Below are 14,511 nucleotides of genomic sequence, written 5' to 3'. Positions count from 1 at the left end.
TGAGGAAGCTCCCTGCCCACAGTCTCAGTTCTTCTCCTTGCATCTGCACCCCCCTCAATCCTCCCTCTCAAGACCACCCCCTGCACAGTCTAGCAGTATTCCTGCCCTCTGGGTAGCTGCAGGCATTTTATTATTTAGCTCATAAGCATCCCACTAACTTGTCTGACCTTCCCCAAACAGCTATTCTTCTTGGTCCTAGACATCCAAGTCCAGCACCCTTCCATCCAGGTCAGCAAGATGCATTTGTTAGTAAGGTCTGTGACTGAAAGGGGAAGTTTAGCTGTTTTAGGAAATACATCTGGGAATTGGTTAAAGGAGCCAATCTCATTCATTTCTAAAATGACCTTGGCAAGTTACTTCAACTTCGTGGGACCTAATATAGAACTTAGAAAATAGTTATAAGGATAAAATTCAATAATAATTTTTTTAAACTTTGAAAGATTTTTAAAAATATAGGCTATAATGTTAGCAGTTACCAGTAAGAAATCTGAATTCTACCTTATAGGGTCGTTATAAGAAATAATGAAGGCAATTTATAGAAAGTTTATTAACTTGGTTAAATAGATTAGGGTATCAATAAAAATTTGTTCAATAAATATTTGTTGCTATAATCAAGTTTGGGGAGGTGGGTTTTTAGAAATTTTATAACAAACACTATAGGCAACCAGCATCAGTATCAGAATTTGTGAACTTATAAGTTTAATTATTTCAACCCTTAGAACTATTGAAAGAAGTGGCAGTTGGGAAGCAAAACTACAGCAGGTAGCCCAGAGTTTTTATCATCTGGGCCACGTGCCCAGTCATCTCTCAGCACCATAAAATGCTTCTCATTTAGGAACACTGAATTAAACGATCTGAATTCAACTATGTACTCATGGGGAAGGAGAGAGAAGCAAGCAAGGAAGGTAAAGGGTGAAAAGGAATTTAAAGAGTAACAACATCTCTAGCCAACATTCCACTCCGTGGGCCAAAACCCCAGAGTGCAGGCGAGACGGAAACATGGATCCATTTGTCCCAGTTCCCACAGATCTAGATAAGGGAAGAGCTGCAAAACCACAAACACTGTACTTCATGGGCAACTCCAGAGATTTGAGGGCATTTTTTGACTCTTATTTTCCTCTTATGTGCTGACCTTTTGCATAAAGTGTATAAGGCATTTGAACTCTCCCGCTAATCATGAAAATGGCTGGACATAAGTATATGACCTTAAAGGGTCAAGGACAGAAGGCAAGTCTCCTGTGGAAAGTAAATTAGCAAATAGATAGTTCTGTCCCACCTGCATGGTATCTTAAGCCACTGGAGACTTAATGGGATGAGCATGAGGCTGTGCCCTGACCTCAGTGACTAATGCTCACTCCCTGGCAAGCGTTCTCACTGAGCAGTCAGGGTTAATGTCACTGGGTTAATCCTCAATGCCCTGTGGGCAGCACTGTAGACTGTACCTGGTCTCCAGGCTGGCAGCCTCCTGAAGCATCTCGTCCGTGACCGTGTCTGTGTCATAAAACTCTCTGAGTGCCCGCAGCAGCTCCTCCTTTCGGTGAGCAGGCAGGCTCTCCGCGTTGAGTAGGGCCCTGGCCCCAGAACGCACCTGCCGGCGCTCGGGGTCTTCCAGCAGGCGCAGGCCCTCCTCGGAGCCAATGGGGGCCTGGAACTCCCTGGCCAGCTGCTGCTTCAAGTGGTTGTCATAGTAGTTGGAGATGGCGTGGCAGGAGGTGCAGAGCAGCAGCACGTCGTGGGAGTTGTGGTCCTTCATTTCAATGGGGAAGTGCTTTCGGTACTCGTGCGGAATCACGTTCTTCCTAAACGAGCCCCACCCGGAAGGCAATGCTCATTAGCATATGACACAGAACACACACAGAGTTGGCAGATGGGCTACTGGGATTCTGATCTGCGTCTAAACACGACTGAGATGCCCTGGGTGCCACAATTCAGCAGAGATGACATAAAAGCAATACTACCTATCTCATTCTTGGCCACCTACCTACATGCCTTAGGCTGCCCTCTCCCCCAAGTGAGTGCAGACTACCTGCTGCTGGACTTCACTGGCGGGCCAAGGGGAGGAAGAGGCTAATAACAACCTTTGAGAAAGCAGTGCTCCCACAAGGAAAAGTATCCGAGAAATAAGAAGAAATTCCAATGGCCCTTAACATCTGGAAAAGAACTTTCTCTCAAAGCATGTAGCAGATAACCTCTACTGAAATTCTGGAAACCTGGTGATCTGTGAAAGCCAGTTTCCTTCATCTGAGGAATCCCTTATCTGAAACTATTTCCCTGGTTCATCGAAGTCCATCATCATTTTCTAAGGAGGACTAAGATCTCAGGAAAAACTCTTGGCAGCAACTATTTGTCTCACTTTGCAAGTGGAGAAGGAGGGAAGTGAGTTACTCCACAGAAACCAGCAGAAAGCCCAGATGTCTGGGCACCCCAGCCCAGTGGTAGCTTCACCTTCTTTGTGGGGGGACCTTGACTCAGAATAATCTTCCAGACTCTTCCAGAAGGTGCCTTCAGGTCATCTGGATACTTCATGGACAGTACCAAGAATCAGAAAGCTTGTGAGCCACTCAAGGGAGGATCATAAGGACACAGAGAGAAGGCACTGGTCTCCGTTCCTTCATGAGCGAAAGGGAACTACTCTCTTCATGGCAGTCTGTTACTGAGAAGTGTTTCATCCCAGAAACTAAGAACTGGCTGCCCCAGGACAGACAGGAGCCACTACAGCAAGACCAGGCAAGACGTCAAAGCTCTCGGGGAAACTGGGATGCCCCTAGGGACAAGTCTCTCAGCCAAAGTGGGCAGACTCAGCCAAGCCTACTGAGGGGCTCTGCGTGTGGCTTCAAGGGCAATTTCCATGAGAGGCAGACAAAACGGTAGCCTTGCCCCACACTCACCGAATGTATGAGTCTTTCTTGCCACACACTACACACAGGTTCTCTTTGACCATCAAGTAGTAGTCCCCCGGGGATTCGGGTCTCCCCGCAGGTTCGAACTGTAGCTTGACCACAAAAGGTTCTTCACTCACCAGCTCTTGGAGAAAAGAAGCAGTGTTAGCGTATGACTGCCCACTTCTCCCCTAGGGAAGAAGCACCACCTCAACTGCTCTCCTGTGTCCTGGTAGAGATCACTATTTCTGGGTTTTGAACAGCCCAGTCCCACGTGTCTCAAGGTCTCTCTGCCATCTTCCATCCATCCCTCTCCCTTATCTCACTCCAACTCCAGCCAGTGCCCACATGCACCGAATCACAGATCAAATATGACAGCTGAATCTCAAACCTCCAATGCCTTTGTCCAGGTACCACTGAGCCTTCCTTCGATCACAGGTGCAGAGGGGCTGTCCATCAGGAGCATGGAGAAAGCAGTTATCATACAGGGGTGATTTTCTGTGGGGAAGGCAGAGAGAAATCTAAATCTGTGAGATAACTGTTGATCAAGCTATCAAATGCCTCCCTATGTTCTCTTCCCAGTGACCCAAGCTATTCTCAATGCTAGGGTCAAACATTACATTTATGGAAAAACAAAGAAACAAGGCAAGAAACCATGTTTACTCCTCCATCTGCACTGGGGTAGGAAACAGAAATTAAAATGAATTAGTTTATACTCTTAGTTTTTATATTTATGGATTGGGACATTAGGTAGTGTTTACATGGTTCAATTATGAAAGCAAATAGGAACAGAGCACCAAAAAAACTTCCCTGTAGAGTAACCACTGGATTAAACAAAGTAAATTAAAATTAAAGAACTTCAAGCTAAAGTAATGAGTGCCATGTGGATTTATTTCTGGTTCATATGCAATACTTGCTTCAATTTAATCATCCAATTCCTAAAGGCACTTTGCTATAGGGACCAAACTTCTACTCCAAAGTACTTATTAATCATCTTTCTGCAGTAGAGGCAGAAGCTGTACAGGAAAATTCTCATTGGCTAGAGAATAACATTGGCTTAGAGCTAGATGCCACTCTAATCAAATACCAAATGAACAAGAACTCAGACGATGCATTTCTCCTGAAAAGTATGAGGCACTTCATGTTATTCATTTTCACAGCTATCCTGAAGCAAACAAGGAATAACAATTATGCCCTCACTTACAATTGGAGAAGCACAGATCTGACGTCACATTGAGGTCAGTGACAAAGCTAGGTTAAGCTCTCCTCATTTCCACTCCAACTGCCCCCAAATAAAAAAGTATAAGAAGGGCAAAGGAAAAAAAATACACAAATAAACCAAAGGATAGCGCCAAAAAGAAAACAAAAAAAGATAGCCCCAAATGTCCTTGAAGGAAAGGAGTAATAAAATTAATCCAGGAGAGCCTCTGCCCCATTACTACACAAGCCATCTCCCCAGATCCAAGGGGAGGCATCTCGTCTTTTGCTGGAGGCTGGGCCTCTGAATCTTTACTAGACAAGAAACAACTCAGTTACCTGGCAGAATAGCCCACTCCCAAGGGCTTTCTTTTATGTTTTCTGGGGTCTCTTGCTTGGTGGTTGCCTGGCATTGTTCCATCAGTCTTAGACTTCTTATTTCTTGGCTTCTGCTGAGATTCTGTTGATTCCCCATTAACCTCTTCTCCCAATCTGCTGATTCCTTTACTTCGGAATGGGAGATCTACCACATCCTGGCATTTCTCCAAGACTTTTCTCCAGCCAATGCAGTCATCCTTTTCTTCCAGAGTTGAATTCCTAGAGAAAGGGTATCCAAGAAGATGGAGAAAGAGAGCCACTGAAATCTGGGCATCCCTGGCAGCATAAATTACCTGAAGAGAAAAGTCAGAGATCAGTGGAATCTGGGAGGCAAATCAGAGAGAGCAACTTCAAAGTCAATCACAAAGACAGAGACAACTTCTAAATTCTAATTCAGGATATACAGTAACCCAGACACCATGTACTCTTTAAAACCCTTCTATTATGAAAAATTTCAAACTGTGCAAAAATAAATCAAATAGCATAATAAATCCTTGTGTTTCCTATGTTTTTAACTAAAATAATAACTTACTCTAAATGCTCGAAATTCCCAATCTATATAAATCAGCCTAGTTTCTTTCCATCTGCCACCAAACCTGCTGGACAGATTTTTCTCAAGTTTGGGGTAGGGTAGTTACTAAAGGTCTGATAACTAGTACATGAACTTCGCTTTGGGAATGGTCATCATCTAGAACAACTGAAATCGAGACTCATTAGGAGGCCTGTGTAGTTGTTGATAAGAAACAAACTTCTGTACTTATTAATAAGATGTGCAAAACAATGAAAACAAACTATTTCAAACATGGATCTCAAGTCAAAAGTCACAAGGGCCCATTTCTGGAATTCATGTATTTAATAGTGTAAGTCATTCTCCCAAGCAACTGCTCACAGGCAAGCTGGCCATAAATAAAAGTAGTTAAAACTGTAATTAATTAATAGCTTTTTCCAAGAAACCATGTAAGGACTTTAAAATTTCTTTAATTCATCTTTACTAATGAAGCCTGGTAAATAATAATATTAGTGTGGATTTTTTTGTGGTTTTAGAATAATAGAAAAAAGAATAAAATAATAGAAAAAAAGGTTTAGATAAAATTTTCCACCTAGACCCAACAACTGACATCTCTATCAGCCAGCTGTCTTCCACAGGAAAAGAGGGTGCTTGAATGTGAATAGCTCAGAATGCCTTTTTAACAAATTGTTTTCAAATGATAAGGAAACCAAGGTTCTTTCAACAAATGGTGCTGAAACAACTGGATGTCCACATGCAAAAGACTAAAGTTTGACCCCTACCTCACATCACACACAAAAATTAACTCCAAATGGATCAAGAACCTACGTATAAGAGCTAAAACACAAGACTTTAGAAGAGAACATAAGAGTAAATGTTCATGACCTTGGGTTAGGCAACAATTTCTTAGATATGACACCAAAAGCATGAGCAAGAAAAGAAAAAACAGATACCTGGACCTCATCAAAATTTAAAACTTTTGTGCTTAAGTAAAAAGTCAATCTTCAGAATGGGAGAAAATACTTATAAATTATATATCTGATATGAAACTAGTGTACTGAATATATAAAGAATATATGTATAATGTGATATATATATACATTTATACATATGTATTATGTATTATATATATATCTTTTAAAACTCAACAATTTAAAGACAAATAAAACAATTAAAATATGAACAAAGGATTTGTATAGGCATTTCTCCAAAAAAGATATACAAACAGCCAATGTACAAATGAAAGATGCTCAGCACCACTGATCACTAGGGAAACGTTAATCAAAACCACAGCAAAATACCACTTCACACCTACTAGGATGGCTCTAGTCAAGAAGATGGTAATAAATGTTGGTACAGTTATGGAAAATTGGAACCCTCATACATTGCTGGTGGGACTATAAAATGGTACAGCTACTTTGGAAAATAGTTCGGCAGTTCCTCAACCAGTTAAACATAAAGTTATCATATGACCCAGTAATTCCATCCTAGGTATTTACCCAAGAGATGTCAACATAAAAACTTACACATAGATGTTCATAGTGATATTATTCTTAAGCCAAAAAATAAAAGCAATCCAAATCTCTACCAACTGATGAATGAATAAACAAAACGTGGTATATCCACACAATGGAGTGTTATTTAACAACAAAAAAGAAATGAAGTACCAATAAATGCTACAACATGGATGAACCACAAAAACATGGTAAGTGAAGAAGCCAATCACAAAAAAAACATATTGTATAATTTTATTTATATGAAATGTCCAGAATAGGCAAAACTATAGAGACAAAAAGTAGATTAGTGGTGGCCTAAGGCTGGGGTATTGGGGAGGTGAGATGGGAAGTAACTGCTAATGAGTATAGGGTTTCTTTTTGGAGTGATGAAAATGTTTTAAAACTAGACTGTGGTAGGATTTTGAGGTCAAGATGGTGGACTAGTAGGACCACAAGCTCACCTCTTCTCAAGACTACGTCAAAACCGTAACTGACAGCTAAACAACCAATGGGGAAAAAAGACCAGAACCTAGTGAAAAAGATCCTTAACTGGAAACATAAAGAGGGAACCACAGTGGGAGGGTAGGAAGAGCGTGCTCACGAAATAATTGGGCCCATACTTCATCCCCCTGCCCCCGGGTAGGGGACCCACAAGCTGAAGAATAATGAAGTCACAGAGGCCCTCCCACACGAGTGAGAGTTCTGAGCCCCATGTCAGGCTCCCCAGCCCAAGGTTCCGGCACTGGGAGAAGGAGACCCCAGTACATCTGGTTTTGAAGGCCAGAGGGGCTTAATTCTAGGAGCCCCATGGGACTGGGGGAAACAGAGTCTTCGTTTTTTGGGGAAGTGTACACAGAATCTCACATGCACGAGGTCCAAGAGCAGAGGCAGTGATTTCATAGGAACGTGGGCCAGACCTGCTTCTGGTTTTAGAAGGGGGATGGCTCCTGGGGAAGTAGGGGATGGCTGTGGCTCCCCTAGGGGACATAAAAGCTGGTGGTGTGGGGCATTCTGGGAGTGTTCATCTACAAGAGCTTTCCTGGAGGTTGACATCTTGATTGGATCATTAGCACCAAGACCTGGCCCCACCCAACAGCCTGTAGGCTTAAGGGCTGGGAAGCCTCAGGCCAAACAACATAGTAAGTAGGAACACAGCCCCAGCCATCAGCAGACTTCTTGAGCCCCAAACGCCTCTAGACACAGCCCTACCCACCAGAGGTCCAGGACCAAGCTTCACCCAGCAGTGGGCAGGCACCAGCTCCTCCTGCCAGGAAACCTGCATAAGCCTCTAGCCCAGCCTCATCCACTAGGGGGCAGATACCAGAAATAGGAAAACCACAATCCCAAAGCCTGTGGAAGGAATCCACAAACACAGGCCAGACTCTACACTGGGACTGGCTGGACCCTGGCCCTTGGGTGACAAGAGAGGAATGTACTGCTGGGACGCACAGGACATCTCCCACAGAGGGCCACCTCTCCAAGGTCCTACCTAAAAATACAAATAGAAAGATAGACAATATGAAGCAGCAGAGGAATATCTCCCAGGCCAAGGCACCAGATATAATCCCAGAAGAAGAAATAAGTGATGAAGAGATGAGCAATTTATCCGAGAAAGAGTTTAGAGTAATGATAGCGAAGATGTTCAGAGAACTCAAGAGGAGTATAGATGCACAGAGTGAAGTTTTTAGCAAAGAGTTGGAAAATATAAAGAATACCCAAACAGAGTTGAAGAATAAAGTCACTGAAATGAATAACACACTACAAGGAACCAAGAATAGACTAAATGAGGCAGAAGAACAGATCCGTCAGCTAGAAGACAGATTAGTGGAACTCACTACTGCAGAATAGAGAAAAGAAAAAAGAATGAAAAGAAATGAGGATAGTTTAAGAGAACTCTGGGACAACATGAAGTACACTAATATTCACATTATAGGGGTCCCAGAAAGAGAAGAGAGACAGAAAGGACCTGAGAAAATTTTTGGAGAGATAATCACCGAAAACTTGCCTAACTTGGGGAAGGAAACAGTCACCCAAGTCCAGGAAGCACAGAAAGTTCCACACAGGATCAGCCCAAAGAGGAACACACCAAGGCACGTAGTCATCAAATTGACAAAAAATTAAGGATAAGGAGAAAATAAAATCAGCAAGAGGAAAGCAACAAATAACATACAAGGGAACTCTCATAAGGTTATCAGCTGATTTTTCAGCAGAAATTCTACAGGCCAGAAGGGAGTGGCACAATATATTTAAAGTGATGAAAGGGGAAAATTTACAACCAATACTCTATTCAGCAAGGCTCTCATTCAGATTTGATGGAGAAATCAAAAGCTTCACAGATAAGCAAAAGCTAAAAGAATTCAGCACCACCAAATCAGCTTTACAACAAATGTTACAGGAACTTCTCTAGTCATCAAACCACAAGAAAAGAGAACAAAAAGAAGAGAAAAAAAAGACCTACAAAAAGATTTCTCTGGCAATTCAGGGACTTTCATGGTTCCACATAAATTCTGGAATTGTTTGTTCTAGTTCTGTGAAAAATGTCCTGAGTATTTTGACAGGGGTTGTATTGGATCTGTAGATTGCTTTGGATAGTGTGGCCATTTTGATAATGTTGATTCTTCCAATCCAGGAGCACAAGGTATCTTTCCATTTCTTTGTATCATCTTCAATTTCCTTCATCAATGTTTTACAGTCTGAAGAATATAGGTAACCTCCTTGGTTAAGTTTATTTCTAGGTATTTTGTTGTTTTTGATGCAATGTAAATGTTTATGCCAGTTATAAAATTCTGGTTTTTGAAGTGAAAAAAAAGTGAATGAAGAGTTACAAATGGCAAAATGTCCTTCTTTCTTATGGGTGAGTTGTATTCCACTGTAGGTATGTGTTATATCTGCTTTGTCCATTCATCTGCTGATGTGCACCTGGGATGCTTCCATGTCTTGGCAACTGTAAATAGTGCCGCTGTTAATAGTGGGAGTATGTATCTTTTTGAATTAATGTTTTTGTTTTTCTTGGGTGTGTACCCAGGAGTGGAACTGCTGGGCCATGTGGTGGTTCTGTTTTGGGGTTTTGAGAAACCTCTATATTGTTTTCCATAGTGGCTGCACCAATTTGCATTCCCACCCACTGTGTAAAGGGGTTTCCTTTTCTCCACATCCTTGCCAACATTTGTTATTTGTGTTCTTTTTGATGATGGCCATTCTGACAGGTATGAGATGGTGTCTCATGATTTTGATTTGCATTTCCCTGATATTAGTGATGTTGAGCAGCTTTTCATGCTCCTGTTGGCCATCTGCATTTCCTCTTTTGGAAAAATGTCTGTTCAGTTCTTCTGCCCGTATTTTAAATGGGTCGTTTGTTTGTTTGCTTTTTAATTGAAGTACAGGTGATTTAAAATGTTGTATTAGTTTCTGGTGTACAGTATGGATGGACTTGGAGGGCATCATGCTAAGTGAAATAAGTCAGACAGAGAAAGACAAATACTGTAAGATATCACTTACATGTGGAATCTAAAAAAATATAACAAACTAGTGAATATAATAGAAAAGAAACAGACTCACAGATGTAGAGAAGGAACTAGTAGTTACCAGTGGGGAGAGAGAAGAAAGAGGGGCAAGATGGAGGTAGACGATTAAGAGGTACAAACTATCAGGTATAAAATAAGCTACAAAGATGTACTGTACAACATGGGGAATATAGCAATATTTTATAATAACTATAAATGGAATATAACCTTTAAAAATTGTTAATCATTATTATATACCTGTAATATACCATACTATATGTCAACTATCCTTCAATTTTAAAAATATGATATTGTAAAATAAATAAAGTTAAAGAAACAAACCAGATTGTGGTAATGGTTATACAACTCTGTAAATACACTAAAATCCATTGATTTATATACTTTAAATGGGTGGATTTTATTGTATGTAAATTATATTTCATTAAAACTATTCAAAGAAAGGAACAAAACAACCAAGGCACAAAGAAGTAACTTACTCAGGGTCACAGCAAATCAGAAAAGTTGTAGAAAATAAATTCAGATAATTTGATTCCCAGAACTCTCTCACAGGATAATATTAACCTTAAGTTACTAACTATTGCTAACTATTTCCATTAACAATGTTTTGGAAGGATGAACAAATGGTAACCCACTCAGCAAACAAGAGAAGTCTGAAACCTGGGCCTATAGGGGTTGGTGAGCAAAAAATCCAAAAATCAAATTAATTTGAGCCACAAAAATGGCAAAGCATAGGAATGGAATGGGAGGCATGAGGTATCTGTGAAAGCAATGATACAAGCAGGAGGATAAGGTGGAAGTCTCTGTAAAGAACACTTATAACCCCAGATCTCCTCTTTTACCAGTGCAGAGTCAGGCAATTAATTATGCTTTCTCTAACCCAGAAGAGTAAAAGTTTATGGAACCAAAACTAAAACAGAGCCACTTATGTCAGGAACAAAACGGAGTTAGTTAACATAGGCTCATTAAAGAAAATGAAACTTAACGTAAGCTGCAGAAATTTACATCTCTTCACAAAAATCAGCAGAGGATGCCAGTCAACCCCCAAACATCAAGTCTGCCCATGCCATCTTTGGACCTCCTTGTTCCCCTGTCTCAGCTACCCTAATCCAAATTAGGAAGAAGATCACTAGGCAACCAATCAGTTGAAAAAGCCAAAAAACTTCCATATTTACCCATAAAACCCTTCAGTCTGTAAGCAACTCAAAACTCGTTGCTCCCAAAGCCTTGCATTTTCCAGCCTGCAGGTCAAAACTGTTGCAAAAAACTCATATTTCTGCTTTGTTTTACTGTATGTGCAGGGTTTGGGTTTAGGTAAGTTTAAGTCATATACTGGCTAAATCACAGAGGATCTGGACCTAGTAATATCGGGCATGGCAGAGGTTGGGGTCCAAGTGTCACCAGAAAAAAGGGGGATTATGGGAAAGTCTGTATATTGAATGATGAGACTAACAGCACCTTCTCTCCCACTCAGCTACCAGAATACAGGCTGTGAGACTTACAACTCTTGGGCAGAGGACAAGAAGATTCATCTCTGGAGAAACTGAGTAGTATGACAAAAAAGATTTATACAGTGACTGACATTTGACTGTAATCTATAGTTACTAATAATAAAATCCACCAGTCAAAAAAATCTGGCCATATGTGCTTTGCTCTCATTCCATTTTTTAAGTGTTTAATTTAAATACTATTTTTTGCATTTTATAAAATCTCATTAAGCATTATGTTTATAATTGAACTACAACAATAAAAATATTTTAAATAAAGAATGAGTAAGAATCTTTGGAAATTCTGAATTCTCACAATAATATGGATCACAAATTTGGTTTCAAATTTGGGAGCAATTAACTTTTTCTTCCCCACGTTTTATTTTGAAACTTTTCAAACCTCCATAAAAGTTAAAAGAATGACAACTGACATTCACAATTATCAACATTTGCTTTATATCTTTATAATACATACACCACACAAATTTTTTTTGGTTCAACACATTTCAAAATTAAGTTGCAGCTATTATGATACTCTCAATAGTTTGGTTTGCATCTCCTAGGAATAAGGACACTTTTCTATAGGATCACACCACCATTATTACACCTAAGAACTTTAACACTGATAAAATCTAATAATACACAGATTTATTCTAATGTCTCCAATTGTCCTAAAGATGTCTGTTACAGATGTTGCAGGATTCAGGATTTTTAGTATATTTACAGAATTGTGCAACCATCACCACAATCAATTTAGAATATTTTCATCACTCCAATAAGAAGCCTTATATCCTTTAGCAATCGTCCCCCATTACTCCCAGCTCTAGGCAATCATTATTTTCTGTCTCCATAGATCTGCCTGTTCTGAATATTTCATATAAATGGAATCATACAAAATGTGATATTATATAACTGGCTTATTTCACTTAGCATTAGTTTTCAAGACTCATCCATGTTGTAGCATGTATCCTTTTTATTGCTGAATAATATTCCATTGTATGGCTATACCATATTTTATTTACTCCTTCATTAGCTGATAGATTCAATCGGTGCTTTAATGTCTCCTTTGTAAATATAAATGGATAGCTAAGGATCTAAACATTTGAGAAAAATCTTAATGTGAAAGACAAAGACCAAATCAAACATTTAAAATTAGGATCTCAGAGGAAAAAGAGGCAATGTGGGAAGGAGAAAGAAACTTCAGAAATCTCCAATACTCTAAGATTACAGAAGATATTATATCCACTAAACAAAGATGCAAAGTTATTTTAAAAATAAATATTCAGAGAAGACCAAGGAGCTCTTGTAACTTAATATGATAGAAATAATTAAAATTTTGATTGAAATACTGAAAGACATACTTGAGGAAATTTCCCTGAAGGTAAAACAAAAAATATAGAGATGGAAAATCAAAGACAAAAAATTTTTTTAAGAAAATTAGAGGATCAAGTCAGGGGATCTAATATCCAAATAATCCGAGTTCTACAAACAAAAAGGAGGAAAATTTTCTAATAAATATTATGAGAATAATTCTCTGAACTGAAAGACATGAGCTGCCAGACTGAAAGGGTCCACTGAATCTAAGACTATAATGAAAAATGGCCCATACTAACAGACATCATCATGAATTTTAAAAGCTGAGAATAAAGAGAATATTTTCCAGAAAGAAAAATAAGTCACATGCTCAACGTCAACACTGGAAGCCTTCAAAGTTCTGAAGGAAAATGATTTCCACCCTAAAATGCTGTCCTCAGCCAAACTATCAGTTAATAGGGAAACCAATGTCTTGTCAGACATGCAGGGTGTCGTAAATTAACTCCCCATGCTCCCTTTCTCAGGAAGCTATTATAAATGTACTTCACCAAGAAAGAAGACATGCAATTTAAAAAACTGAGGATCTACTATAGAGGAGAGGGGAAGGGAGTTCCCAGGCTGATGGTAAACGCAAAATCCAAGATGAGAGAGTTGGGCAACAGGGCTGGAGTGCAAACAGTCCTGAAAGGAGCAGGAAGACCGAGGGCTCCAGGGGGCTGGCTCCAAAGGGAAATGAAATGCATAAGTTACCTGATTATGCCTGAACCAGAGAGAGGAGATCTCTATATAGGGCTGTCAAAGAGTCTGGGGTTGAAATAGTTAATAGGTATATAGAAAACTAAGCAAATAAAAATGTAAATTTTTACTCCTGGGTAAACAAAAAGTTGTATAAGAAAAAAACTGCAGTTTACTATGTGGAACAGCTATAAATAATATCAATATAAGTAGATATTGATCTAATAAAAATGATGATTTACCTATATTGGGAGCACGCGGAAGGGAATTAAGTCTCTATCTGGGGATAGAGGAATTGCAGGAGTACTAAATCATGTCTTCCACAGTAAGGAGTCAAAAGACAATATGTAAAATAAGAAAAAGCAATATATGCATGTAATTTAAAAATACAATGATAATTACCAGAAAGAAATGAAATTAGTTGTCTCTGACAAGAAGGAAGAGCAATTAGGAATGGGGGGAGGAAGGCAGGGAACTACTTGCTGTTTCTTATAAGTCTTGTAACACTGGTTTTTTAAATTATGCACTTGTATTCATGATTTTCAAAAAGGTACATTTTCCGAAATGCCTGGCATACAGTAAATGCTCAAACAAAAATAGAATAGAGACTCTCACCCTTTTATTTAAGTGGCATCTGTGTTATTAAAGACCAGTTATTTGGGCATCATTAGACAATGAGTCTATTTTAAAGTATTTCCACCCAGTACTTATATTTGAGGATTAGAATTTTGAAAACCATTTTACTTCACAAGCAATAGCTCTTCCATTCTTCAGCTACTCTGATAAGTAGTACCTGGTCCTCAGTAAGATTCTCAGCATCCCAGTTGCTGCAACGAAGTAGAACAGACTTGTCAAGGGGAAAGTTCAAAACAGTCTCAGCGAGTGATTTCAGGCTAAGCCCATTAGAGAGCAAATTGTTTCTATGAGAAATAAATAAAATCATGTATCAAAAACAGGCAAAGGACAAGAACAGGCAAATCAAAAAAAAGTGTATAA

General features: G+C 39.4%; 1 protein-coding gene across 3 annotated transcripts in view; it reads right to left on the bottom strand.

Moving 5' to 3' along the window:
* Positions 1–14,511, bottom strand: part of EXD2 (exonuclease 3'-5' domain containing 2) — a 78,767-nt gene that overhangs the window by 10,541 nt on the left and 53,715 nt on the right. For all 3 annotated transcript variants that reach the window (XM_032482257.1, XM_032482256.1, XM_032482258.1), the window contains exons 4-8: positions 14,309–14,435; positions 4,416–4,747; positions 3,271–3,377; positions 2,889–3,024; positions 1,443–1,799 (exon numbers count right to left, since the gene is read on the bottom strand). In XM_032482257.1, coding sequence (XP_032338148.1) covers positions 1,443–1,799; positions 2,889–3,024; positions 3,271–3,377; positions 4,416–4,747; positions 14,309–14,435 — 1,059 coding nt within the window. The remainder of the gene's footprint in view (positions 1–1,442; positions 1,800–2,888; positions 3,025–3,270; positions 3,378–4,415; positions 4,748–14,308; positions 14,436–14,511) is intronic.

This window comes from Camelus ferus, chromosome 6 (genome assembly GCF_009834535.1).
Source record: "Camelus ferus isolate YT-003-E chromosome 6, BCGSAC_Cfer_1.0, whole genome shotgun sequence".
Classification (NCBI taxonomy): Eukaryota; Metazoa; Chordata; class Mammalia; order Artiodactyla; family Camelidae; genus Camelus; species Camelus ferus.
This window is presented reverse-complemented; position numbering and strand designations above follow the sequence as displayed.